At 36.6% G+C, this 24700-nt stretch overlaps 1 protein-coding gene across 4 annotated transcripts in view; it reads left to right on the top strand.

The window, feature by feature from the left end:
• Window positions 1-24700, top strand: part of MYOZ2 (myozenin 2) — a 56914-nt gene that overhangs the window by 13197 nt on the left and 19017 nt on the right. For all 4 annotated transcript variants that reach the window (XM_049885438.1, XM_049885441.1, XM_049885440.1 and 1 more), the window contains 2 exons: window positions 15767-15936; window positions 23436-23565. In XM_049885438.1, coding sequence (XP_049741395.1) covers window positions 15767-15936; window positions 23436-23565 — 300 coding nt within the window. The remainder of the gene's footprint in view (window positions 1-15766; window positions 15937-23435; window positions 23566-24700) is intronic.

Below are 24700 nucleotides of genomic sequence, written 5' to 3'. Positions count from 1 at the left end.
CATTTGCATAGAGATCCAATGATTCACAAATGCTAACTACGCTTGAAAACAGCTTTGTAAATAAGTTCTCTGTAATGTTTGGAAGAATTACTTCTGTGATGCTTTGATGAAATCTTAATGGGCCTCAAGTGGGCCTCTAGCCATGACCTAGCTAGAAGGTGACTTAGATTATGGCCCTCGAGTTTGCAGTGGTTTCACTGGCCTTAAAAAGAAGAATTGTATGGTTTTCTCCTCAGGTTTTTTAAATTAAATTGCTTACTTATCATATATTTTGCTCTAAGTAGTTAAGGCCTGTTTGAAAATGAACATATACAACATTTAAGATTATGACTAAATTAAGTCTTGCTTATTTCAAAAGCAGGATTAGGGTACAGGAAGGGAGGGAATTCTTTCACAATATTTCCTTTTAGGTAATACTTATCACAAAACCTATTTACTTACCTAACCACAGAATTCTAGCTACAGGTGTGATTCTATATTATTGAAATGACACTCTTCTAATATTTAGTATTATCTTAAATTTATATGAGATTTTTTAAAAGGAAGGTGTAATGGATTGAATTGTGTTCCCCAAAAATGTGTGTCAACTTGGGTGGGCTATGATTCCCAATATTGTGTGTTTGTTCTCCAGTTTGTGATCTGATGTAGTAATCCTATGTGTTATAAATCCCAACCTCCATGATGTTAATGAGGCAGGATTAGAAGCAGTTATGTTAATGAGGCAGGACACAATCTACAGGATTAAGATGTATCTTGGGTCCACCTCTTTTGAGATATAAAAGACAGAAGTGAGGGGAAAGGAGAGGGACCTCCTACCACCAAGAAAGAAGAGCCAGGAGTGGAGCATGTCCTTTGGACCTGGGAATCCTGGGGTCCCTGAGCTGAGAAACTCCTAGACCTAGGGAAAGATTGATGACAAGGACCTTCCCCCACAGCTGACAGAGAAAGAAAGGCTTCCCCTGGAACTGGCACCCTGAATTCAGACTTTTAGCCCCCTAGACTGTGAGAGAATAAATTTGTTTGCTAAAGCTATCCACTTGTGGTATTTTTTGTTATAGCATCACTAGATAACTAAGAAGGTGATTTTTCTATTCTGTGTCTCCTGTCTGTGAACTGTTTGGAATACTCGGCCACACTGAGAGTAATAATTCATCACGTACCTTGTGTTTGAGGGAGAGAGGCAGAGAAAGGAAGAGTGATGCTACGGATAATGAGTGTTTGGAGCCCTGGTGGCATAGTGGTTAAGAGCTATGGCTGCTAACCAAAAGGTCAGCAATTTGAATCCACCAGCTGCTCCTTGAAAACCCTATGGGGCAGTCCTACTAAGTCCTGTAGGGTCACAACTTGATGGTAACAGATTTTTTTGCTTGTTTTTTGAAACATAGAAGAGGGTTTATCAGTTATATCTCTTGAAATTCTGTTGAAAGATACTAATAAGTTTGGACTAAGTATAAGTCTATCAGGTTTAAAATCATTCCCTTGGTCTTAATTATAATTATTTTATTAAAAAATGTGTGTGCGTCCAAAGACAAGGAAAATATGAGCCCAAGAGACAAAAAGGGTGACATAAACCAGAGACTCCATCAGCCTGAGACCAGAAGAACTAGATGGTACCTGGCTACCACCAATGACCACCCCAACAGGGAACACAACAGAGAGCTCCTGACAGAGCAGGAGAAAAGTTGGATGTAGAACTCATACTCTAGTAAAAAAGATCAGACTTAATGGTCTGACTGAGACTAGAGGGACCTCAGAAGACATAGCCCAGGACTTTCTGTTAGCCCAAAACTAAACCATTTCCAAAGCCAACTCTTCAGACAAAGGTTAGACTGGACTATAAGATGTTAAATGATACCTGTGAAGAGTGTGCCTCTTAGCTCAAGCAGATAGAGGAGACTAAATGGGCAGCTCCTATCTGGAGGTGAGATGAGAAGGCAGAAAGGAACAGGAGCTGGTTGAATGAACACGGGAAATATAGGGTAGAAAGGAGGAGTATGCTGTCACATTAAAGGCAGAGCAACTAGGGTCACATAACAATTTGTGCATAAATTTTTGTATAAGAAACTAACTTGAACTGTAAACTTTCACTTAAAGAACAAGAAAAATTTTAAAAAAGAAAAGATTACAGCCAAGAAAACCCTAAAAAAAAAAAAGTGTGTGTGAAATAAGTTTTATTTCCAGAAAAATTAATAGATGAACTACAAAAAAAAAAAAAAAAAAACTAGAGCAAGGAAAGTTTACTTGTTTTGTTTGAAAATTGGCATAGAGCCAGACCTTGTGTATTCATAGATTTTTCTAAGCATCCCATCAATTTCTAAATCTCTCATGAGGCCCTCCAGAAAAGCAGCAGCAAAGAATAAGGCTAAATTCAATTTCACACCAAATTTGAAACTGCCATGTTTAATTCTACCCATACTATTCCATCATCTTAGTTTTCTTTTTTGCCTTTTTCACTCTAATATACTCTAGATGTACATATTATAAACAATAGTAGACGATTCTTCCAATTTGTGTAAGTCAGTAGATTGGTAATATCATTTCTTAAATGTTTATAGATTCTCACAGCTATTACGTGATACTATTTTAATTAAGAACACATTCTGGAAACGTTAATAAAATAATCTTAGAACTAGAATCAAGGGCAAGAGATATGAAACAGGAAAATGAAGAATCCCAGATGGGTTTCAAAATAAACTTTTTTTCTGTAGTGACAATAAACATTTTATCAACATCATATTAGACTAAATTAAGTTTTAAAAATTCACAGGCTATTCAGTGTGAGAAAGGTTATTGGTCATGTTTTGGTCTTTTCAGGCATTATTCAAAATAAATCTTCACTCTCATCTTTTATGTAACATGTATGCATTATGGAGCAAGGTATGTTTTATGGATGTATTCAGTCCACAGAGGACAACTGTTTATAAACAGGCAGAAGAGTCCTGTGCAAGAGCACAGAAAATCTCTTTGCTAAATCTTCTAAGTAAATAGAGATACCACCCTTGTCTTAGTCATCTGGTACTGCTATAACAGAAATACCACAAGTGGATGGCTTTACAAAAAAGAAATTTATTTTCTCACAGTATAGTAGGCTAGAAGTCCAAATTCAGGGCATTAGCTCTAGGGGAAGGCTTTCTCCCTCTGTCAGATCTGGAGGAAGGTCCTTGTCATCTATCTTCCCCTGGTCCAGGAGCTTCTCAGGCGCAGGGATCCTGGGTCCAGAGGAGGTGCTCTGCTCCCAGTGCTGCTTTCTTGGCGGTATGTGATCTCCCTCTCTCTGCTAGCTTTGCTTTCCTTTTATCTCTTGTAAGATAAAAGGTAGTGAAGGCCACACCCCAGGGAAACTCCTTTTACATTGGATCAGGGATGTGACCTTACTAAAGGCTTTATAATCCCACTCTAATCCTCTTTAATATAAAATTACAATCACAAAATGGAGGACAACCACACAGTAGTGAGAACCATGGCCTAACCAAGTTGACGCCTTTTTCTTTTTTTCTTGCGGCGGGGGGCGGGGGGACACAATTCAATCCATGACAACCCTGAAGCAAATAAACCTCAGCTAGCTTCCCTTCAGTGGTTTTGCCCTTTTTACCAGAATTGCAGTTGCCAACGATCCTGGGGAAACAGTTTTAAAAGAATTTTTATCACAATTATTTGCAAGTGGGTATCTTTGCAAACTATGTATGGCATTCAGGGATGTAATCAAATATGTAACTTTGGCAGGATTAAAATTTCAAATAAAAAATACAGGATTCCCTGTGTACACATTTCGTAGCATCAAATATCCTGTCACCAGTAGATCATTGCCTTATTTGTTCCAAAGTATGCAAGTCTGATTGAAATTCTTCTTTTCAGAGACACTTTGTCTATAATTCACTCATTCATCACCCCAATTAGCTATAAATTCTTGTAAGCAGGGATCTTTTTTTTTTTCTTTCCATTTTTATATCCCTAGGATGTGGTAGAGGGCCCAGCACATTGTAGATACTCAATAAATATTTTTGGAAGCATTTATTAATTTCTTCTTTTGCACAGGGAGGAGTGGGAGGGGGCCCAAGATGGTGGCTAATGATAGTCCTTCAATGGTTGAGCATAAAGACTTCTTCCTTGTTTATCCTTTTCTGCTCTCTTTAGTTGCCTTAAAAAACTAAGAAGTGTGTTCCAGCAAGCAGCTCTGGAAGCAATATAGCAGAACTCTAGCTGGGAACACAATGTGGGGTTAAGGTTGTATGCATAGGCTGGCCTCTGATATCTTTCACTTCTAGTCAGCCAATTTGAAAGGCTTCATATATAAAGCAATCCCATAAAACTCAACCCATCTACCTGATGGGGAAAAGGTCATACATATATCCCACTTTGTAAATATTTGTCCCATTTTATGGCGATCTTTCACTCTAATAATTATCGAGAATTGCACAATTGAAATCTAAAATTACTACTTAGATAAGTAGATTATAATAAAAAGATGGATGGATGGATGGATGGATGGGTGGGTGGGTGGATGGATGGATGGATGGATGGATGGATGGATGGATGGATGGATGGATGGATGGATGGATGGATGGATGGATGGATGGATGGATGGATGGATGGATGGATAAATCTTTGTTGACTAAATATCAGAATATTAATCTATGAAATAAATGTTTGAAAGTGTGTTTCCTTTTGGAAGACTTTAAGTCCAATGTCTGCTCATATGACTACATACTGAAGTAAGGTTTGAAGAAAGAACTGATCTCATTTTCAAAGATCACTGGTATTCTCCAAATAAAATGAAAATTTCCATATGATTTCTATTAATCCTAATAATATGGCTCCACAGTATGAAAGTGGAAGAAAGGTACTTTCAAAAGTCGAAATATTTGTACTTGTTAATGTATGTTTTCACACCCTAATTTAAATATTGTGCGTTTGAGAAAACTGAGAAGAAATACTGGTAAAAATTATTTAATATTTCTAATGGATTAAAAATTGTGAGTTTTTGTGGAAATTACTTTGATTATGATCAAGACCCTAAAGTTACATGTCTGTATCACTCTATAATTAGACATTAAGCTATTCAAAAACAATCACTGATTTCCTTGAACCAGCACCAACATTTAATAGATTAATTCCTATAAATAAATGGAAAGTTCTAGATCACTGTAAACGACACCAATAGGAAAGTATGCCTAGCAATATTATTTTCAAGAGATGATCTAATGCCACAAAGACAAACTTTTAAGCCATGAGAGCAAGGGTATGTACCCTGAACAAGACATATCATTTATCAGGCATCAAGATTAAACACAGTTAAGACTCTGCGCAGGGGTTTGCCGTAAAGGGCAGGGAACAGCTGAACTTGGATTGTATGTGCTCAGTTGACAGCATTCTTCACTCTGGAAGTAATGAGAGTGCTCATACATTAGATTCTCCAACTCATACAAATGGCTATGGAACTCCTGCTCCAGTCACATCATAGATTTAACTATTGGAAGGGAAAGAAAACAAATCTTGAAGAATTTAGTTTACGCTTTTGTTTGTTTACACAAGGAATGTTGACTTGACATGTTCCTGGCACCGATGGAAGTAATTTAGATGTGTCTAGTAGTGTGCGTGCCAGTAAATATTTAACAACCAGATCATCAGAGAGGAAAAGAAATGCCTTAATTTGTAGAATCTGCCCCTTTCTATGGTGTAATTTCAGGTTACCATGGTCAATTTCAAGTTACCAACAAGGAAGCACTGAATGCAGAGTTGGGAAGAGATGCATAGTAGGACACCATTATATATTATTTCCACCATACAGATACGATAGATATTAAAAAAAAAAAAAAACTTAAGAGCTTAAATAATAGTAAAAAGTAGTAAAAGAATGAAAGAATGGTAAGTTTTGAGTATTTGTTGCTTTTTAAATATACTTTAATTAATTATTATGCCTATTGAATTTAATTTTTATAATGCATGTGTTGGCTCTATTTATCTTCCAGCTCACAGAATTCCTGAAAATTTATCAATCAGTTCTTGTAAGCCAGTACAAGCCAGCTTCAGCACATCACTGAATTTAGCATCCAGTGCTTCTGGCCCCAAACCAAAACCCAAACTTGTTGCTATTCAGTCGATTCCAACTCATAGTGACCCTATGTTGTTGTTGTTAGGTACTGTTGAGTCATTTCCAACTCACAGCGACCCCTAAGCACAACGGAATGAAATACTGCCCAGTCCTGAGCCATCCTTACAATCGTTGTTATGCTTGAGCTCATTGTTGCAGCCACTGTGTCGATCCACCTCGTTAAGGGTCTTCCTCTTTTCCACTGACCCTGTACTTTGCCAAGCATGAGGTCCTTTTCCAGGGACTGATCCCTCCTGAACAACATGTCCAAAGTATGTAAGATGCAGTCTCACCATCCTTACTTCTAAGGAGCATTCTGGTTGTACTTCTTCCAACACAGATTTGTTCATTCTTTTGGCAATCCATGGTATATTCAATATTCTTCACTAACACCACAATTCAAAGGCGTCAATTCTTCTTTGGTCTTCCTTATTCATTGTCCAGCTTGCACATGCAGATGATGCAATTGAAAATGCCTTGGCTTGGGTGAGGTGCACCTTAGTCTTCAGGGTGATGTCTTAGCTCTTCAACACTTTAAAGAGGTCCTTTGCAGCAGATTTACCCAATGCAATGCCTCTTTTGATTTCTTGACTCCTGCTTCCATGGTTGCTGATTGTGGATCCAAGTAAAATGAAATCCTTGACAATTTCAATCTTTTCTCTGTTTATCATGATGTTGCTCAATGGTCCGGTTGCGAGGATTTTTGTTTTCTTTATGTTGAGGTGTAATCCATACTGAAGGCTGTGGTCTTTGATCTTCATTAGTAAGTGCTTTAAGTCCTTTTCGCTTTCAGCAAGAAAGGTTGTGTCATCTGCATACTGCAGGTTATTAATGAGTCTTCCACCTATCCTGATGCCCCATTCTTCTTCATATAGTCCACCGTCTCGTATTATTTGTTCATATTATTTGCTTGTCTTATTTGCTCATATTATTTGTTCAAAAGACCAAGATGGATGTCAGAGGAGACTCTGAAACTTGCTCTCAAAAGTTGAGCAGCTAAAGCAAAAGGAAGAATTGATGAAGTAAAAGAACTGAACAGGGCAACTCAAAGTATTGTAATGACATGTGCAAAGAGCTGGAGATGGAAAACCAAAAGGGAAGAACATACTCAGTGTTTCTCAAGATGAAAGAACTGAAGAAAAAGTTCAAGCCTCGAGTTGCAATAGTGAAGGATTCTATGGGGAAAATATTAAATGATGAAGGAAGCATCAAAAGAAGATGGAAGGAATACACAGAGTCATTATACCAAAAAGAATTAGTCGATGTTCAACCATTTCAAGAGGTAGCATGTGATCAGGAACCGATGGTACTAAAGGAAGAAGCCCCAGCTGCTCTGAAGGCAATCATGAAAAACAAGGCTCCAGGAATTGATGGAGTATCAATTGAGATGTTTCAACAAACTGATGCAGTGCAAGAAGCGCTCACTCATCTATGCCAAGAAATATGGAAGACAGCTTCCTGGCCAACTGATTGGAAGAGATCCATATTTATGCCTATTCCCAAGAAAGGCGATCCAACTGAATGTGGAAATTATAGAACAATATCATTAATATCACACGCAAGCAAAATTTTGCTGAAGATCATTCAAAAACAACTGCAGCAGTATATCGACAGGGAACTGCCAGAAATTCAGGCTGGTTTCAGAAGAGGACGTGGAACCAGGGGTATCATTGCTGATGTCAGATGGATCCTGGCTGAAAGCAGGGAGTACCAGAAGGATGTTTACCTGTGTTTTATTGACTATGCAAAGGCATTTGACTGTGTGGATCATAACAAACTATAGATAACATTGTGAAGAATGGGAATTCCAGAACACTTAATTGTGCTCATAAGGAACCTTTACATAGATCAAGAGGCAGTTGTTCAGACAGAACAAGGGGATACTGACTGGTTTACAGTCAGGAGAGGTGTGTGTCAGGGTTGTATTCTTTCACCATACCTATTTAAAAAAAAAAATTTTTTTTATATTCAATCTGTATGCTGAGTGACCCTATAGGACAGAGTAAAACTGCCCCACAGGGTTTCCAAGAAGCAGCTGGTGGATTTGAACTGCTAACCTTTTAGTTAGCAGATAAGCTCTTAACCCCTGTTCCTCCAGGTTTCCTTCTTGCCCCGGAGATTCATAATACCTTCAGATGATCACTCAAACTATTACCTAGGGAGTAGGAGGGAGAAAACTTAGGCTTAAAGGAAACAGAATGGAATCTGAGGAGTTAAAAAAGAAGTTAAGGGTTCGTCAATTATTTTGAGCATCTTCTCCTTTTCCTTTTTGCCTTATTCTCCTTTTTGGTGGTGTAAATATACTAGTGACAGTGAATTGTAGCAGCTGTTCATTTCCTTGTGTGCCCAGCCATTGAGGGCAGGTAAGTTCCCCATGGCTCTCATTGCACATCTGCTCCTTGTAGCAGCTGGAATAATGATTGCAGTGCTTTGCTAAAGAGGGGTAAATGTGCCTTATGAACCCAAATGTGTCTGTGGCCAGGAGCATACACATTTTTTTTAATACTTTTACTCTCTTCTCTCTTTCCTCTTTGGAGTCCCCACTTCTAGGCTTCTGGGCTTGCCTTCCTTTACCTTTCTCTGTGACTCATATCTCAATATGTCTTTTAGACCTAAATCAGTGAAAAGATTTGGAGGAAATACCTATAAGCTAGGATGCTTTTGCTGAAATTAACAGAAAACAAAAAATCAACTAAATTGAACACTAATGCAAATTTACTGGATCATGTAACTAAAAAGTTCAGAGGTGATGCTGGTAAGGCTTGATACAGAGGCTCAAATATGCCACCAAGGATCTGGTTTTCATCTGTCTCTACTCTGATTTCCTGGTGGTAAGCTTCATTCCAAGGCTGGTTCTATCATTAACCCCAAGGACTTTCCAGCAGTTCCCTGGGTAATATACTTTGTTTTCATCCAGCAGGAAAAGAAAGCATCTTTGGCACAACATACCCAGAGAAAATTCCTTATATTCACTTTCATTGCTCTAGGTCAGGTCACATGCATGTTTCTGAATCAATTACAAAGGTGATTGATTAGCTCCCGTCAAACACACTCCAGAAGACTGTTGTAAATCTCAGGCAGGGATCAGGATGATGAAATTCACTTTAGTCACACAGTTATTTTTTTTAAATGTTGGTAGAGCCAGCTGATATTGGGGCCATTAGGAAGAGGAAAGGTATAGAAAGAACACGTTCTCAAATTTTTGTCTTAGGGCCCAGAAATTAAACTTACGTCGCAGCTTGAAATTTAGAACTTACAGAAACTGACAGTAATATGCTATTCCTGCTTTCTAGTCCTATTTTCATTTAACTTCACTATGACTCAAATCACTCAAATTGGTAACCAAAAAAGGAGGCAAAGCTGCTTTCATGCTTTGCTTTGCTTATTGAAAATCTTGTTTAGGAGAAAGATTCCATTACTGTGAAGACTGTTATCTCTGCATTGTCTGGTGCTGCCTCCTCCGGGACTTTGGTATTTCCAGAAAATGTCCGTCAGAAACGCTTTTCAGGAAAAACCAAAATTTGTTTTAAAAGATTAACCCGTTGCCGTAGAGTCGATTCTAACTCATAGTGACCCTACTGGACAGAGCAGAAGTGCCCCATATGATTTCCAAGGAGTGGCTGGTGCATTCGAACTGCCAACTTTTGGGTTAGCAGCCAAACTCTTAACCACTCCACCACCAGGGCTCCTGTAAAAGATTAAAAAAAAAAAAATTACTTGTGTGTAATTCTAGAGAAGGTTTGATAAAGAAAATTTGTGGGTTTTGATTTTCAGTGTTATGTATTCTGTTCTCTCTCTCTTTTTTTTTTTTTTGCACTGCCAACTGAATATATTAAGGTATATTTAAAGGAGATTTCCTCCCCCAGATATTATACCAAATTATTATAAGCAATAATTTGTCACTTCTATCCTTTGGGATCTAAAGGGCACTTGCTATTTTGATTCCGGAATCATAAGGGTGAAAGAGCCCATCCCTGTCACCCTTGTATGTGAGGAATATTCACAGACACATGGAAAAGCAACTCGGTTCCTCCCTCCGTGTTCCAAAAACACAGTGACACAGACTCCAACACTTGGAAATAAATGAAGGTGAATAGTCCCTGAAGAAACAGTTGTAAACTACCTTCACTTACTCTATTCTGTTCCTTCTATTCCTCTTGCATAGGCTATTCTATCACCCCTGTGGATTGTAAACCAAGGCTTTTTTTTTTTTTTTTGGCATATAAGGAAACCAGACAAACCTGCTCTGCATTGCATTGAAAAAAAAAAAAAAACATTGCTGTTGAGTTGATTCTGACTCATAGCAACCCTGTAGGACAGAATAGAAGTGTCCCATAGGGTTTCCAAGCAGCACCTGGTGGTTTCGAACAGCTGACCTTTTTGTTAGCACCTGGTCTCTTAACCACTATGTCACCAGGGTTTTAGGAAGGGCTATAAACATTTTTCAATTAAACTTTTTATTTTAAGATCATTACAGTTTTGCATGCAGCTATTAAAAAAAAAATGCAGAGTAATGCCATGTGCCTTTTACCCAGTTTCCCCCAGTGGTAACATCTTGCAAAACTGTAGCACAATATCACAACCTAGATATTGATACAGTTAAGACACAGAACATTTTCATCACCACAAGGATCCCTCATGTTGCCCTCTTATAGACACACCTACCTTCCTCTTGCCATCATCCTCTCTTAATCCTTGCCAACCAATAATCTGTTCTCAATTTCTATTTTTTTTTTTTTTTCATTTAAGAATGTCATATAAATGGAATCATACCGTATGTAACTTTTGGGGATTAGCTTTTTCACTCAATGTAATTCTCCAGAGATTCATCCAGGTGTTGTGTGTCTTAATAGTTCTTTTTTTTTCCTTTTCAGCGCTGAATAGCATTCCATGGTATGGATGTCCTTAACCAAGGATGTTTGCGTCATTTATGGTTTTTAATTTTTTATTCTTTATTAAGAATAAAGCCGCTATGAACATTAATGTACAGGTTTTTGTTTGAACATAAATTTTCATTCCACTAGGATAAAGGTCTAGGAGTGTAATTGCTGGTAGTTTCATGTTTAGTTTTAAAGAATCTATGAAACTGTTTTCCAGACTAGCTGTTCTTCTTGTTAGGTGCCATCAAGCGGGTTCCGACTCATAACAACCCTATGCACAACAGAATGAAATAATGTGCAGTCCTGCGCCATCCTTACAGTCACCTTTATGCTTGAGCCCATCATTGCAGCCACTGTGTCAATCCACCTTGTTGAGGGTCTTCCTCTCTTCCACTAACCATGTACTTTGCCAAGCATGATGTCCTTCTCCAGGGACTGATCCCTCCTGACAACATGTCCAAAGTATGTAAGACGCAGTGTTGCCATTCTTGCTTCCAAGGAGCATTCTGGTTGTACTTCTTCCAAGACAGATTTGTTCGTTCTTTTGGCAGCCCGTGGTATAGTCAATATTCTTCGCCAACACCACAATTCAAAGGTGTCGATTCTTCTTCGGTCTTTCTTATTCATTGTCTAGCTTTCACATGCATATGATGCAGTTGAAAATGCCATGGCTTGGGTCAGACGCACCTTAGTCTTCAAGGTGACACCTTTGGTTTTCAACACTTTAAAGAAGTCCTTTGCAGCAGGTTTGCCCAATGCAATGCATCTTGATTTCTTGACTGCTGCTTCCATGGGTGTTGATTGTGGATCCAAGTAAAATAAAATCCTTGACAACTTCAATCTTTTCTCCGTTTATCATGATGTTGCTCATTGGTCCAGTTGTGAGGATTTTTGTTTTCTTTATGTTGAAGACTGTGGTCTTTGATCTTCATTAGTAAGTGCTTCAAGTCCTCTTCACTTTCAGCAAACAAGGTTGTGTCGTCTGCATAATGCAAGTTATTAATGAGCCTTTCTCCAATCCTGATGTCCCATTCTTCTTCATATAGTCCAGCTTCTTGGATTATTTTCTCAGCATACAGATTGAACAGGTATGGTGAAAGGATACAACCCTGATGCACACCTTTCCTGACTTTAAACCAATCGGTATCCCCTTGTTCTATCCGAACAACTGCCTCTTGATCTATATAAAGTTTCGTCATGAGCTCAATTAAGCGTTCTGGAATTCCCATTTTTCGCAATGTTATCCATAATGTGTTATGATCCACACAGTCGAATGCCTTTGCATGGTCAATAAAACACAGGTAAACATCTTTCTGGTATTCTCTGCTTTCAGCCATGATCCACCTGACATCAGCAATGATATGCCTGGTTCCACGTCCTCTTCTGAATCTGGCCTGAATTTCTGACAGTTTCTTGTTGATATACTGACGCAGCCACTTTTGAATGATCTTCAGCAAAATTTTGCTTGCATTTGATATTAATGATATTGTTCGATAATTTCCACATTCGGTTGGATCACCTTTCTTGGGAATAGGCATAAATACGGATCTTTTCAATCAGTCGGCCAGGTATCTGTCTTCCATATTTCTTGGCATAGAAGAGTGAGCTGAAACCTGTCCTCCATGGATGACCCTGCTGGTATCTGAATACTGGTGGCATAGCTTCCAGCATCACAGGAACACACAAGCTCCCACAGCACGACAAACTGACAGACATGTGGGTGAGAACAGCTGTACCATTTTACATATCTACCAGCAACATATGAGTGATCCAATTTCTCCACACTCTCCCCAACAATTGGTGTTGTCACTATTTTTTTATTTTAGCTATTCTGATAGGCAATAGTGATATCTTAGTGTAGTTTTAGTTTACATCTCCCTCATGGCTAATGATGTTGAACGTCTTTTCATATGGTTATTTGCCTTCTGAAAATTGTCGATGAAATGTTTCTCCCTGTCTATTGCTCATAGTCTAACTGGATTGTTTGCTTTTTTTCTTTTTTTACTGTTGAGTTTTGAGAGTTCTGTTTATATTGTAGCCTTCTGTCAAAATGTGCTTTGCAAATATTGTCCCCCTGCTGTAGCTTGTCTTTTCATTCTCTTAACAGGGCCTTTTTCAGAGCAAAAGTTTTTAGTTTTGACGAAGTCTGATTTATCAAATTCTCCTTTATGGATTGTGCTTTTGATGCCAAATATAACAACTCTTTGCCTAGCCCTGGATACCAAAGATATGATCGTGCGATTTTTCTTCTTTAACCTGTTAATATTGTAGATTACATTGATTGTATTTTCCGTACCAACCCAGCTTTGCTTCAGCCATCAAACATAATTTAAAAAACTCAGGAGAAAGGAAGGAAAGCTTATTGTATTCGGCCATATTTTTGCATACTGTATTCTTTCTTCCTACCTGATGTTCTGAGTTTCCTTCTTTTATTGTTTACTTTCTATTTAGAGAATTTCCTTTATCCAGTCTCTTCGGATGGGTCTTCTGGCGACAAATTCTCCCAATTTTCCTTCATATGAGAATGTCTTGATTTCCCGTTTGTTCCTGAAATGTATTTTCGCTAGGTATAAGGATTCTGGATTGACAATTCTTTACTTCCAGCACCTAAAAATTATTGTGCCACTTTCTTCAGGCCTTCATGGTTTCTGATGAGAAATCCATTAGCATTCTAATTGTTTTTCCCCTACAGGTAAAATGTTATTTTTCTCTGGCTGCTTTCAATATTTTTTCTCTTGTTTCCAAAAGTTTAATTATGATTCGTCTTGTGGAATTCTTTGGGTTTATCCTGTTTGGGAAACATTCAGCTTCCTGGACCTGTAGGTTTATGTTTCTTGTCAAATTTAGAAAGTTTTCAGCCATTATTTCTTCGAGTACTTTTTAAGTAAGTCTCACCCTCTTTCTCTTCTTCTTTTGAGACTTTAATGACACAGGTGTTATTTCTTTTGTTATAGTCCCAAAGGTCCCTAAAGCTTTTTTCAGTCTATTTTCTCTCCATTGTTTTGATTGTGTAACTTCTATTGTTCTATCTCCATGTTCACTGATTCTTTCTCCCCTTTGTTCCTTCTTGCTGCTATTTAGCTCATCCACAGAGCTTTTTATTTTGGTTATTATATTTTCAGTTCTGAAATTTCCTTTTGGTTCTTCTTTATATCTTTTATTTCTTAGACTTTCTATTTCTTTACAAAAGCTTTTTTTTTTTTGTTAAAACATTTTTAATTGCTTGTTAAAGCATTTTTATCATGGCTGTTTTAAAACCTTTGTCAGATAATTTTCACATCTCTGTCATCTTAGTATTGGCATCTATCGATGGTCTTTTTTCTTTCAGTTTGAGATCTTCCTAGTTCTTGGTATGATCAGTGATTTTTTTATTTAACCTGGTCTGCCTTCTTCTCTCTGTCTTTTGGAGAATTTTATGCTTGCTTTATATATAATGTCCAGGATTTTTTGTTGTATTTAGTGGATAAATAGGGGAAAGTATGTCTACTGTATCTTCTTTGAAGCAGAAGTTTTGATACTATGATTTTTATGAATAGTGGAGCCCCTTTCCATGTAACACCAAAACATGTAAACAAACTGATTTTTTCAAAGCAAAATAGGGAGAAAATTTAATAAGGAATCCTATTGTTTTACCCCCTAAGCACCCAAAAAGTCTAGTAATTATGGTTAATTGTAGTTTGAATCAGCCAGGCACTCCTCAGAAACTCTATGGGGCAGTTCTACTCTGTCCTATAGGGTCGCTATGAGTCGGAATCGACTTGACGGCACTGGATTGGGTGTCACATCATCAAAGATTGTTGCTTCAATCAAAATTACTATTTATTTCTTTAATGGCTCATTTTCTCCCTATATATTTAATAGCAATCCACAGTGGCAAAAGGACCCAGTCGGTTACAGAGAATAATTCCAGATCCTCACTTATATTAAAGGAGCGCGTGAAGGACTTTCTCCTCTTTTTGACTTTGGAAAAGGCATTCAGTGCTGCAAATAGAAAATAATACTCATTTGTTAAATAATTAAAAGGTTAATGCCTAAAGTAAAATGTGATCCATAAAACAGAATCAAGTAATTGTGATTTCATTGTTATGGAAATACAGAGAAGGACATGAATAATTATGAGTAGAGATTTTAGGGATGGAGGCACAGAAATGATATTTGACTGGATTTGGAAGGATTTGTTCATTCATTAGTTATCACCTGCCTACTGTATACTGGCTGCTTGGTGCTGGATGCAGAATGAATGGTATTTTGACAGAGACAGGGGACTGGGATGGAGTGGGGGTGGTAAGATAGGCTTTCCAGTAATAGGGACAGCTCAAGCTGAGACATAAAAATATGGGGAGCAAAACAGAGCTTACTGACAGCACTGTTTGAAAAGTCACTCATTATGGAGCTCTTAACTACTGTGCTATCAGGGCTCCAGGAAAAGACTAAATATTAATAATAATGGCAGTGAATGTTCATTCACTCTTTCTATGTGCCAGATAATCATGGTAAATGATTTATACAAAGCCTCTTATTTTATCATGCTATCAGCTGTATGTGGTAGGTATTAGTAGTAGTAGTAGCCACATTTTAGAGATGAGGAAATTGAGATTTAGAGAAAATAAGTAGTATTATCTATAGTCAGGCAGTTAGAAAGCCATAGAGCCAGGATTCACACCAAGGGTGTCTGATGAAAGAGCCGCTATCTTAATTACCACACTAGCAAATAACATATAATAAATTATGAAATTTAGAAAAGGATAAAAATGCTTTCCTTGGGGTTTTCATGCACATTTATATTGTTTTACAGATTTAGATGGCATAGACCTGGGCAAGAAAGTCAGCATCCCCAGAGACATCATGCTGGAAGAATTATCCCACCTCGGTAACCGCGGTGCCAGGCTATTTAAGATGCGTCAAAGAAGATCTGACAAATACACATATGAAAATTTTCAGTATGAAACTAAAGCGCAAATTAACGTAGGTATAACCTGACCAGGTGGTGTCTAAATGAATGGGCAGTATTTCTAAATTTATGTGTTGTACTAGAACCCCAAAGAAGTATTTTACATATTTTCTTTCAGTTGGTTCTGTTAGACAATTTTTTTATGCTAATGTATAGTTTAGGTGGGTGAACAAAAGAAGTATTACATTTGATATGAATATCCTTTTAGTTCAATAAATACATGGCAAGCTTGTAGATTTGGCATGAAGAACCAGTCTGTTCTGCTAAGAGGAGGGAGAGGGAGTGAAGAGAGGTGGTACAGAATGTTTCCATGGTCTTATCACCACTAGTTAAATGTTTGGGATGGAAACACTTCCAAAGAACACATAGCTCCTCAAAGTAAGTGCAAATATTTCACTGGCTGAATACATCCTGGCACTGAAACATGCCTGGAAACTACAGACACTGTTCAATCTCCTCACAAAGTATTTATTCCAAATAGTGTAGAGAAATCTGGTACCCACTGACCACAAAGCCAGTGGACTTAACTCTTTGGAGAAAGGTTTTCCTCAACTGAAAGCTAATAAACAAATACATAAATTACATTGTATTATACACATTGTATTCATATTGTATTAATTTAAACCGTCACCTAGAGAGATCTTAGAGGAAGAAGTTCACAATAGGAAAGCAACCAGCTTTGGGACAATAGATTTAAAAATCAAACACAAGTCATGAAGAATCAAAAAGAAATAGAGCAGTATTTGTAAACCTAAAGAGATGATAGAGGCTGCAACAAATATTCAATTTATTTACTGCGGGTTTCTTCCTATAGTTATGAAAAGTCTGTAAGTTTACTTAAGAATTTAAACCTGAAAACTTACCAGCTGCCATTACTAATAAGCTATTTTGTCTAGATAGCTAACTTCTTTGTAGAAAACAGACTTGTTTCACTTAGATATTCTATCATAGTTACTAAAACACATTATAGAAACTAACATGCACACCCACAAACACCAAAATTGTATTCATTCCCAAAATTTCAATTTCCCCTGTTATTGTTATGTTTCTGGCTAACAGTAAATGTTGAGAGAACATTTTAAATTAAATATTTTTTCATATTAATGAACATCCTTCAACATTCATGGATTAAATCTAGTTATTATTAATTCAGGTAGACATCAAATCTTAGTCAACTGCAATATTTACATTTGTGAGAGGGTTTTTCATTTGAAGTCATGAATAAACAATGTTATGTTACTTACACCCAGTATCCTCTCAGCAGAAAAAGTCTGTGGCTAATACAGTAAAAGCCTAAAATAATTCCTACCCCATCTGATGTCGTCTGGTTATATAATCATATTCTTTCAATGACAACAACAGAGAAGAATTAAATAAGCTGGCTCAAGGAAATTCTTTGAAAAGCCATCTACAAGTCTAGACATCTGAAACAAATGAATATGCCAGCTCCCATAGCTTTGATTTCCATTTCGTATACTCTAAGAATAATGCTTTAATTGCAGTTCTGGAGGAAGGTACAATGAAAGTTAAAATGTCCTTGTGAACACTACATACCTTTCAATACCAGTATTTCGAAATGTTTTCAATAATCTTATATACCCATGATTGAATGTTCTAGTTACAAGTAAAACCTTTAAGTACATGTCTTCACAATTTTTCAGTGTTTCTAAAAGATTAACCCGTTGCCTTCAAGTCGATTCCTGCTTATAACGACCCTACGGGACAGAATAGAACTGCTTCATAAGGTCTCCAAAGCTGTCATCTTTATAGAAGCAGATTGCCACATCTTTCTCCCACAGCGTGGCTGGTGGGTTTGAACTGCCGACCATTAGGTTAGATGCCGAGTGCTTAACCACTGTACCACCAGGGCTCCTTCCTAAAAGATTGGGCACTACATAAGTGAAATAGCCCAAAAGAGGCAGATTGAAATAAACAATTTTGTTGTCGTTGCTGTTGTTATAGGCTGCCGAATCAATTCTAACTCATGGCAACCCCATGTGTGCAGAGCAGAACTGCTCTATAGGGTTTTCAAGGCTCTTACCTTTCAGAAGCAGATCATCAGGCCTGTCTTCCTAGGCACCACTGGGTGGGTTGGAACCAACAGCCATTTGGCTAGTGGTCTAGTGCTTAACCATTTTTGAAACCCAGGGACTCCTAAAAAAAAAATTAAATGCTCATAAATAACTCAGAGCAATAAACAATAATAATGTATGCAAAGAAGTCATGTTTCATGGACTTACATATTATATCCTCAAGTCTAATAAAAAAAAAGTGATATTCAAGGCAGTATATTGATTTGACTTAAGCAACATCATATTAAAGAAGACTGAAACCTAGCTCTCAGAATTCAAGAGTTCTTGGCACCGACACCTATAATGGTGTAATTGAAGTAAATCCTGGCCTGGGAACGAGGAGACCAGGGTTCAGTCCTGGCTCTCCCACCAGCCATGTGATTTGGAACCAATTTCTTTGCCTTTTTGGACCTGTTTTTTTCATTTACAAATTAAGGGCATGGATTCAAATACTCTGTAAGGTACCTTCCAGCTCTAATGATCTATGTAGTCTCTAATCTTAATTCTAAAGGTTACCTGAACAATAAATCATTGAGGAAGACAATGAGCTACACTACGAGATGATGCATTCATTTGTCAAGGCACTAGATTGCAATCTGGAGCATTCCTAATATGACAGGAATTTTCACAACAATGTTGGGTCCAGCTCTATTCCCAGTCATCCATTTATATTTCTGGAAAATATTTATTGAGTGCCTACTGTATTCCAGATACTATGTTGGGAGCTCAATGATACATAAATACAGCTTCTGTTTAATGATGGAGAGACAATATCGAAAGGTAAAGTGGAGCTCTTTACTTATAACCTAGCTCTAGAGTCATCTTTATATGACTTATACTGCATTTATGTCATTTATTGACTATATTTTCTAGAATGAGCTGTTACTTTTATTGACTTCCTTCAGCTATATTGTCAAAATAATTATTTAACTTATCTTTAGGTCTTTCTTATTATAATGTTGAGGACATCATAAAGATATAAACCAGTGCCCTAGTAATTGATGCCATTTGTTCAAATATTAAGTATTATTTTAAAAACAGAAAATATAAGTGGAGCTTTGGCTAGCATGCAGAACAGATGTGGGCTTATTTTACAGCTAAGGGTCACTGACAAATTCAAGTCATACAAAGCTCTGACACAAACAACAACAAAAGGAAATATGTTTTCTTAAAAACAAATAAACATTGCTTGCTACACAAACCAATTTTGAAGGCTTAGTTCATAAACTGATTACTTATATATTTATTGACTATGGACTTTTTGAAATACCTACAACTCTTAAAACTGGGTAAAGGAAAAGTATACTACAAAAAGAAATCCCAAAATAAGACTAAACTAAATATAATGGAATTTTAGATGTATATTTGGTTCAAAAAGTAACTTCCATTGTGTATTTGGCATGAATTATAAAACAGACCTAAAAATCTTTTATTTATATTGATATTTCAACAGAAGTCATGTAGCTTATCTGTTTAAAACCCATAAGATACTGCTCTAGCTTTATTTAGGGCCAGCTTAAATGAAATGAGAAAAAACACATTTTCTTTTGTCTTTCCAACCTCTCCTAAAGGGAATCACGCATGATGGAGAGCTATAATTTAAGGCTATGTCATGACTAAAATAAGTCACTACCTAACCATTATAAGGCTTTATTTTCATACCTGATAATAACAACAGAGGTGCAGGGTGTCTCCTGAAAATTGATGACTAACCAGAAAGAGCTGATTTTCCTGCTCATTTGTCCCCACAAAAAAGGGCTACAGAGGTCACTATTATGATTTTTTTTTTTTTTAATTAATGTAGGTAGGATGATTTGTAAGTATAGGTGAAATTCATTGCATGGACACATTCTGGGAACTTAAGAAAGATAATTATCATACATTTTACATTTAAACTTTCTATATCTATCTCAACTGTGTTTTATTTATAATTATAAAAAAAAATAGAGTTGGCAGGAAATTCTTTTCTAAGAGGTGGTATAGATTCAGAAAACTCTGGTAGCATAGTGGTTAAGAGCTATGGCTGCTAACCAAAGGGTCAACAGTTTGAATCCATCAGCCTCTCCTTGGAAATCCTATGGGGCAGTTCTACTCTGTCCTACAGGGTTGCTGTGAGTACAAATCGACTTGATGACAATGGGATTGGGTTTTGTTTTGATATAGATTCAGAAGTAAATTTAAAGATACAAATTTAGTCAATTATCATGTCAAACACTCAAGATAGTAGCTAAATTCAAATGAAAAGCATTGAAATATATCTTCAGCAATCAATTCTTGAGAATAGTCTTTAAGTGTAATATTATATTCCAAACTAAACCCACTGCCAACAAGTCAATTCCAGCTCATAACAACCCTATAGGACAGAGTAGAACTGCCCTATAGGGTATCCAAGGCTATAATCTTTATGAAAAAGACTGCCACATCTTTCTTTCAGGCTGGTGGATTTGAACCACCGACCTTTCAGTTAGCAGCCAAACACTTAGCTACCGGGCCATCAGGGCTCCTAATATTATCTTAGAACTAAAAAAGAATGATGCAGTCTAACTAGATTTAAACCAGATGGAGACCCAAAATAACATAAATGGAACAAGAAAACACAGTTAACAGGAACAAACAAGAAAGGTCACGAGAAGGTAGGACAGGACTTATTGAAGTGGTACGATAATACGAAACATGGCAGGCCTTTCTAGGAGGTTAAGATAGTGGAAAGGAAGAGGGACTCTTTAAGATGGGTCTTAGAGGAAACCTAGGATTTGGTTTGATAAAGAATAGGAGGGTATTCCAAGCAGATGAAACAGCATGGGCCAACTGATGGTATAAGAATGGATAGGGCGTATGTTAGAAACAGTGAGCTGGAGTGTGGGAAGATTCAAGAAAGCATGAAAGGTAACATTTATTAGGTGAGTAGAGGGTATTGATTACTGGGCATGAGCTTCGGTTTTATTCAATGTGCAATAGGAAAATTTTCTAAAGACTGGAGTAATTTCATACTCAGAAACATTGACTGGAAGGGAAATGCTTAGTGGAAAATGAACACAAGGTAGACTATTAGGAACAATGAAGACATGCACGTAAGAGTAAAGTGAAAAAGAAGATAAATTGTAAGAAAGATTAAAGTAACAAAAGAATCAGCTGGATTTGATGATTTATCCACTAAATTTTCAGCAAATATTCACTACTTGTACCATATAAGGTACGGAATGAGACTTTGTAAGTGACAAGTTGAAGTCAGATGAAATTCTCGTCCTTATGTATCTAACAAGCTAGTAAATAAAACAGACCACAAACAATGATTAAAAAGGCAAACTATACCAGATGATATCAGAGTGCCAAGAAGAGAAAACTTGATTTAGGGAGAGGGATCAGTGAAAGGGTAGTTTTTAATACAGATTTGACCAGGGTAATGAGGGGACTCCCATGATCAAAAAATCAAAGATAGGAAAGCACAGATGATATTGGGGGAACTACAAATGGTTTGGTTTGACTAAAGCCTGGAGTGTAACTTTAAAAGCTGACAAGAATGAGACTAGATAGGTAGGACTGGGTACAAGGCATTTAGTATGCATTCAGTATGCAATCAAGTGTAAACACGATAGTGGGTTTGTGTTTGGATATGCTGAAAAATGTTAAAGTTTAAATGTTCTTGCTATAAATTAAACCTCAGTCAGGGATAACTATTAGGTCTTCTCCAAAATACTTTTTTTAAAAAAAAATTCTATTAGGGACCTAATTCTTTAGTTAAAAAAAAAAAACAACTATTCTTTGAGAATATATGTATGTATATATATACATAACATATATATATTTTTTCAAACTATTCTTTGAAAATATATATCTATTTATTTATATATGTATTGGAAATCCTGATGGAGTAGTAATTAACAGCTACGGCTGCCAACGAAAAGGTCGGCAGTTCAAATCCACCAGGTGCTTCTTGGAAACTCTTTGGGGCAGTTCTACTCTGTCCTAAAGAGTCACAATGAGTTGGAATTGACTCGATGGTAACAGGTTTGGTGTATATATATATATATTATATTTAGCCTCATATCCAGACCTACCTATCTAGTAGGAAGAATTTGTATTTGCAACAAATACTGGAAGGTCTGCAAATCAAGTCAGATTATCAATGTTTTACAAATGTAATTTATTCATGAAGATTTCAAGTTATCATTGGCATTATCTGCTCTGATTATAGGAGAGTTTTGATAAAGTGGGCAAAAGAACAAAGGGATATATTTGGAGTACGATTTAGTCGTTTAAAAGCAGACTTGTTTGGAATGCTGCAGAGTAGTATGAGTGCAAGTCATCTGGGAGTGGTCGTGTGTGGGTGAGGCCAGAAAATGGGGATAAGTTTTATTCACTTCATATTTTTATCAGGTGAGGCCCTTGATTTATGGAATAAGTATTTGAATTTTAGGGCATAATAGTTTTTTATTCTCAAGTTTCTATAAAGTTAAGTAAGTATTAAAATGTAAAGTTGTGCTTCACCGTAGTATCTTAGAAAGAAACACAGAAATGAAAAAGCATTAATAAATATTTTCTGCATATGTCACACAGAAAAAAGTCAAATTGGCCTTTATTTGCTCTATTCTTCATTAATTTTTTTCTGAATGCCAAAAGATAATTTAACTTTATAAATTTCTTAAACATACTGCCTTGTTTTAAAATAAACACATTTCTCATGTATAATTAAAGCCAAGTTTTGTTATAGGGGTAAGACTTAGTCATACTTCTAAGGCCATGCCCTATTAGAATGTCTGTTTTTCTCTTTTAAAAATGTAAATTGAATGTTTGATCTGATTTTTTAAGTCCTATATTATTGCCATATAATAAATCTTAAATTATAACGGTAAGACACATTCACCTAAAACTTAAATGACAAATGCCTCTCTGAAGCATTTTATTTTCTAGAATTCACAAATTTTTCCTTCTACAAGCCCATGAAACTTAAAAAGCAAAAATTCTTTGGCGTGTATGACTGCTGTTCAAATTTCAGATTAAATTTTAAAACTTTAGGCATATTAAGGAATCTAAAGGCCAATTATAAAATAAAATGGTAATATAAGTGACTAAGCCAAATATGTGGATCTATATTACCAGATTAGTAAACATTTAAAATTTAATAGATTTATCTCATAGGGATGTTGTGAACAATTAGACACAGTGCCCAGAACATATTAAAGCTTAATTAATATGAGCTTTAATTATTACCAAGTGGATTGTCATCATAAGACATTTCTTAGATTGATATCAGTATAATTTCTTACTCAACTGCTCAACCGTTTTACCAGGTAAAACTACTGAGTCCCCATGAAACTATGAAGTGGCATTGTGTTAAAATTTCAAATATACAAATGAAGACTTGCATAAATGATATCTTCTATTAGTGTGCCTAACATTTTTGAGTTTTCAGTAGAGTTTACTTTTGATCAAATATACAGCACAGGATTGCTATGCAGAATGAGAAACTGGATGGAAGCAACTTGGAAGGTGGTTTACAGCAAGCCCCAACGACTCCTCCCAACACTCCGGATCCACGAAGCCCCCCAAATCCAGAAAACATTGCACCAGGTAACTAATAACTTACAAATAAAATTGCTGTGTACCTAAAGGTATGATTCAAGTCATTTGAAGCTTTTATTGTTGTATTTACACGATACAGCTTTTCTCATTAAATAACTTTTTTTGGATAAATTCAAGATAAATATAAAGACTCAGACTTAGAGGAGGCACGTAAAATTTTTATTTAAAAAAACTCAATGCCCTTGAGTCGATTAGGACACATAGCGACACTGAGTGGAACAGAGTAGAACTGCCCCATAGAGTTTCCAAGTTGCTGGTGGATTTGACCTTCTGGTGAGCAGCTGTAGCTCTTAACCACCATACCACCAGGGTTTCCAAAACATTCATTAAAAAAAAAAAAAAAAAGCCCATTGCCATCGGGTCAATTCTGACTCATAGTGACCCTGTCCAACAGAATAGAATTGCCCCACAGAGTTTCCAAGGAGCGCCCAGTGGGTTTGAACTGCCAGCCCTTTGGTTAGCAGCCTTAGCACTTAACCATTACGCCACCAGCGTTTCCAGAATTTGTAGTAGCCATATATTCTCTCAAATGATTCTTTGTATTTGTCAGCAATCACCTCTTATTTTTTAAATTAAGTCATTTGTAATCATATCGAGATTGTATTTGTATAGGGCTTTATGAGTTGTTTTGATATGTATTGTCTTTTTTACTTTCACAATAACTCTGTGATACAGTTATTACAATCCTGATTTTACAAACTAAGAAACTAAGGTTATGAATGTCTATGAGGTCATACTGTTCAAGGATCCAACCTTGGTCTTCTGGTACCAAATTTAAGGTGCCTCCTGTGAAGTAAACTTGTGGAGATTGCTTCAGTTAGTATCTGCTCCCCATGAGAACTTAAGATGCTGTTCCTTAAGAGTGTATGTTTGTTTATTTCCTTAAAAGAAAAGAAAATCCACAATGACTAAAAAAACAAAAGAGTAGCAACTAGGGCTGCTTATGTGCAACCAAAAACCTCATGGGGTTTGGTTTCTTGGTTTGAAGGTGTAGGGTCATGGTTACATGGGATACCACAATTAATTGGCCTAATAACTTATTTAGTGTTTCTGTTCTACTTCCTATTTCATTGCATAATTCCTTGGGTCTTAAAAGTTTGCAAGCGGCCATCCAAGGTACAAC

Source organism: Elephas maximus, chromosome 5, assembly GCF_024166365.1.
Source record: "Elephas maximus indicus isolate mEleMax1 chromosome 5, mEleMax1 primary haplotype, whole genome shotgun sequence".
NCBI lineage: Eukaryota > Metazoa > Chordata > Mammalia > Proboscidea > Elephantidae > Elephas > Elephas maximus.
This window is presented reverse-complemented; position numbering and strand designations above follow the sequence as displayed.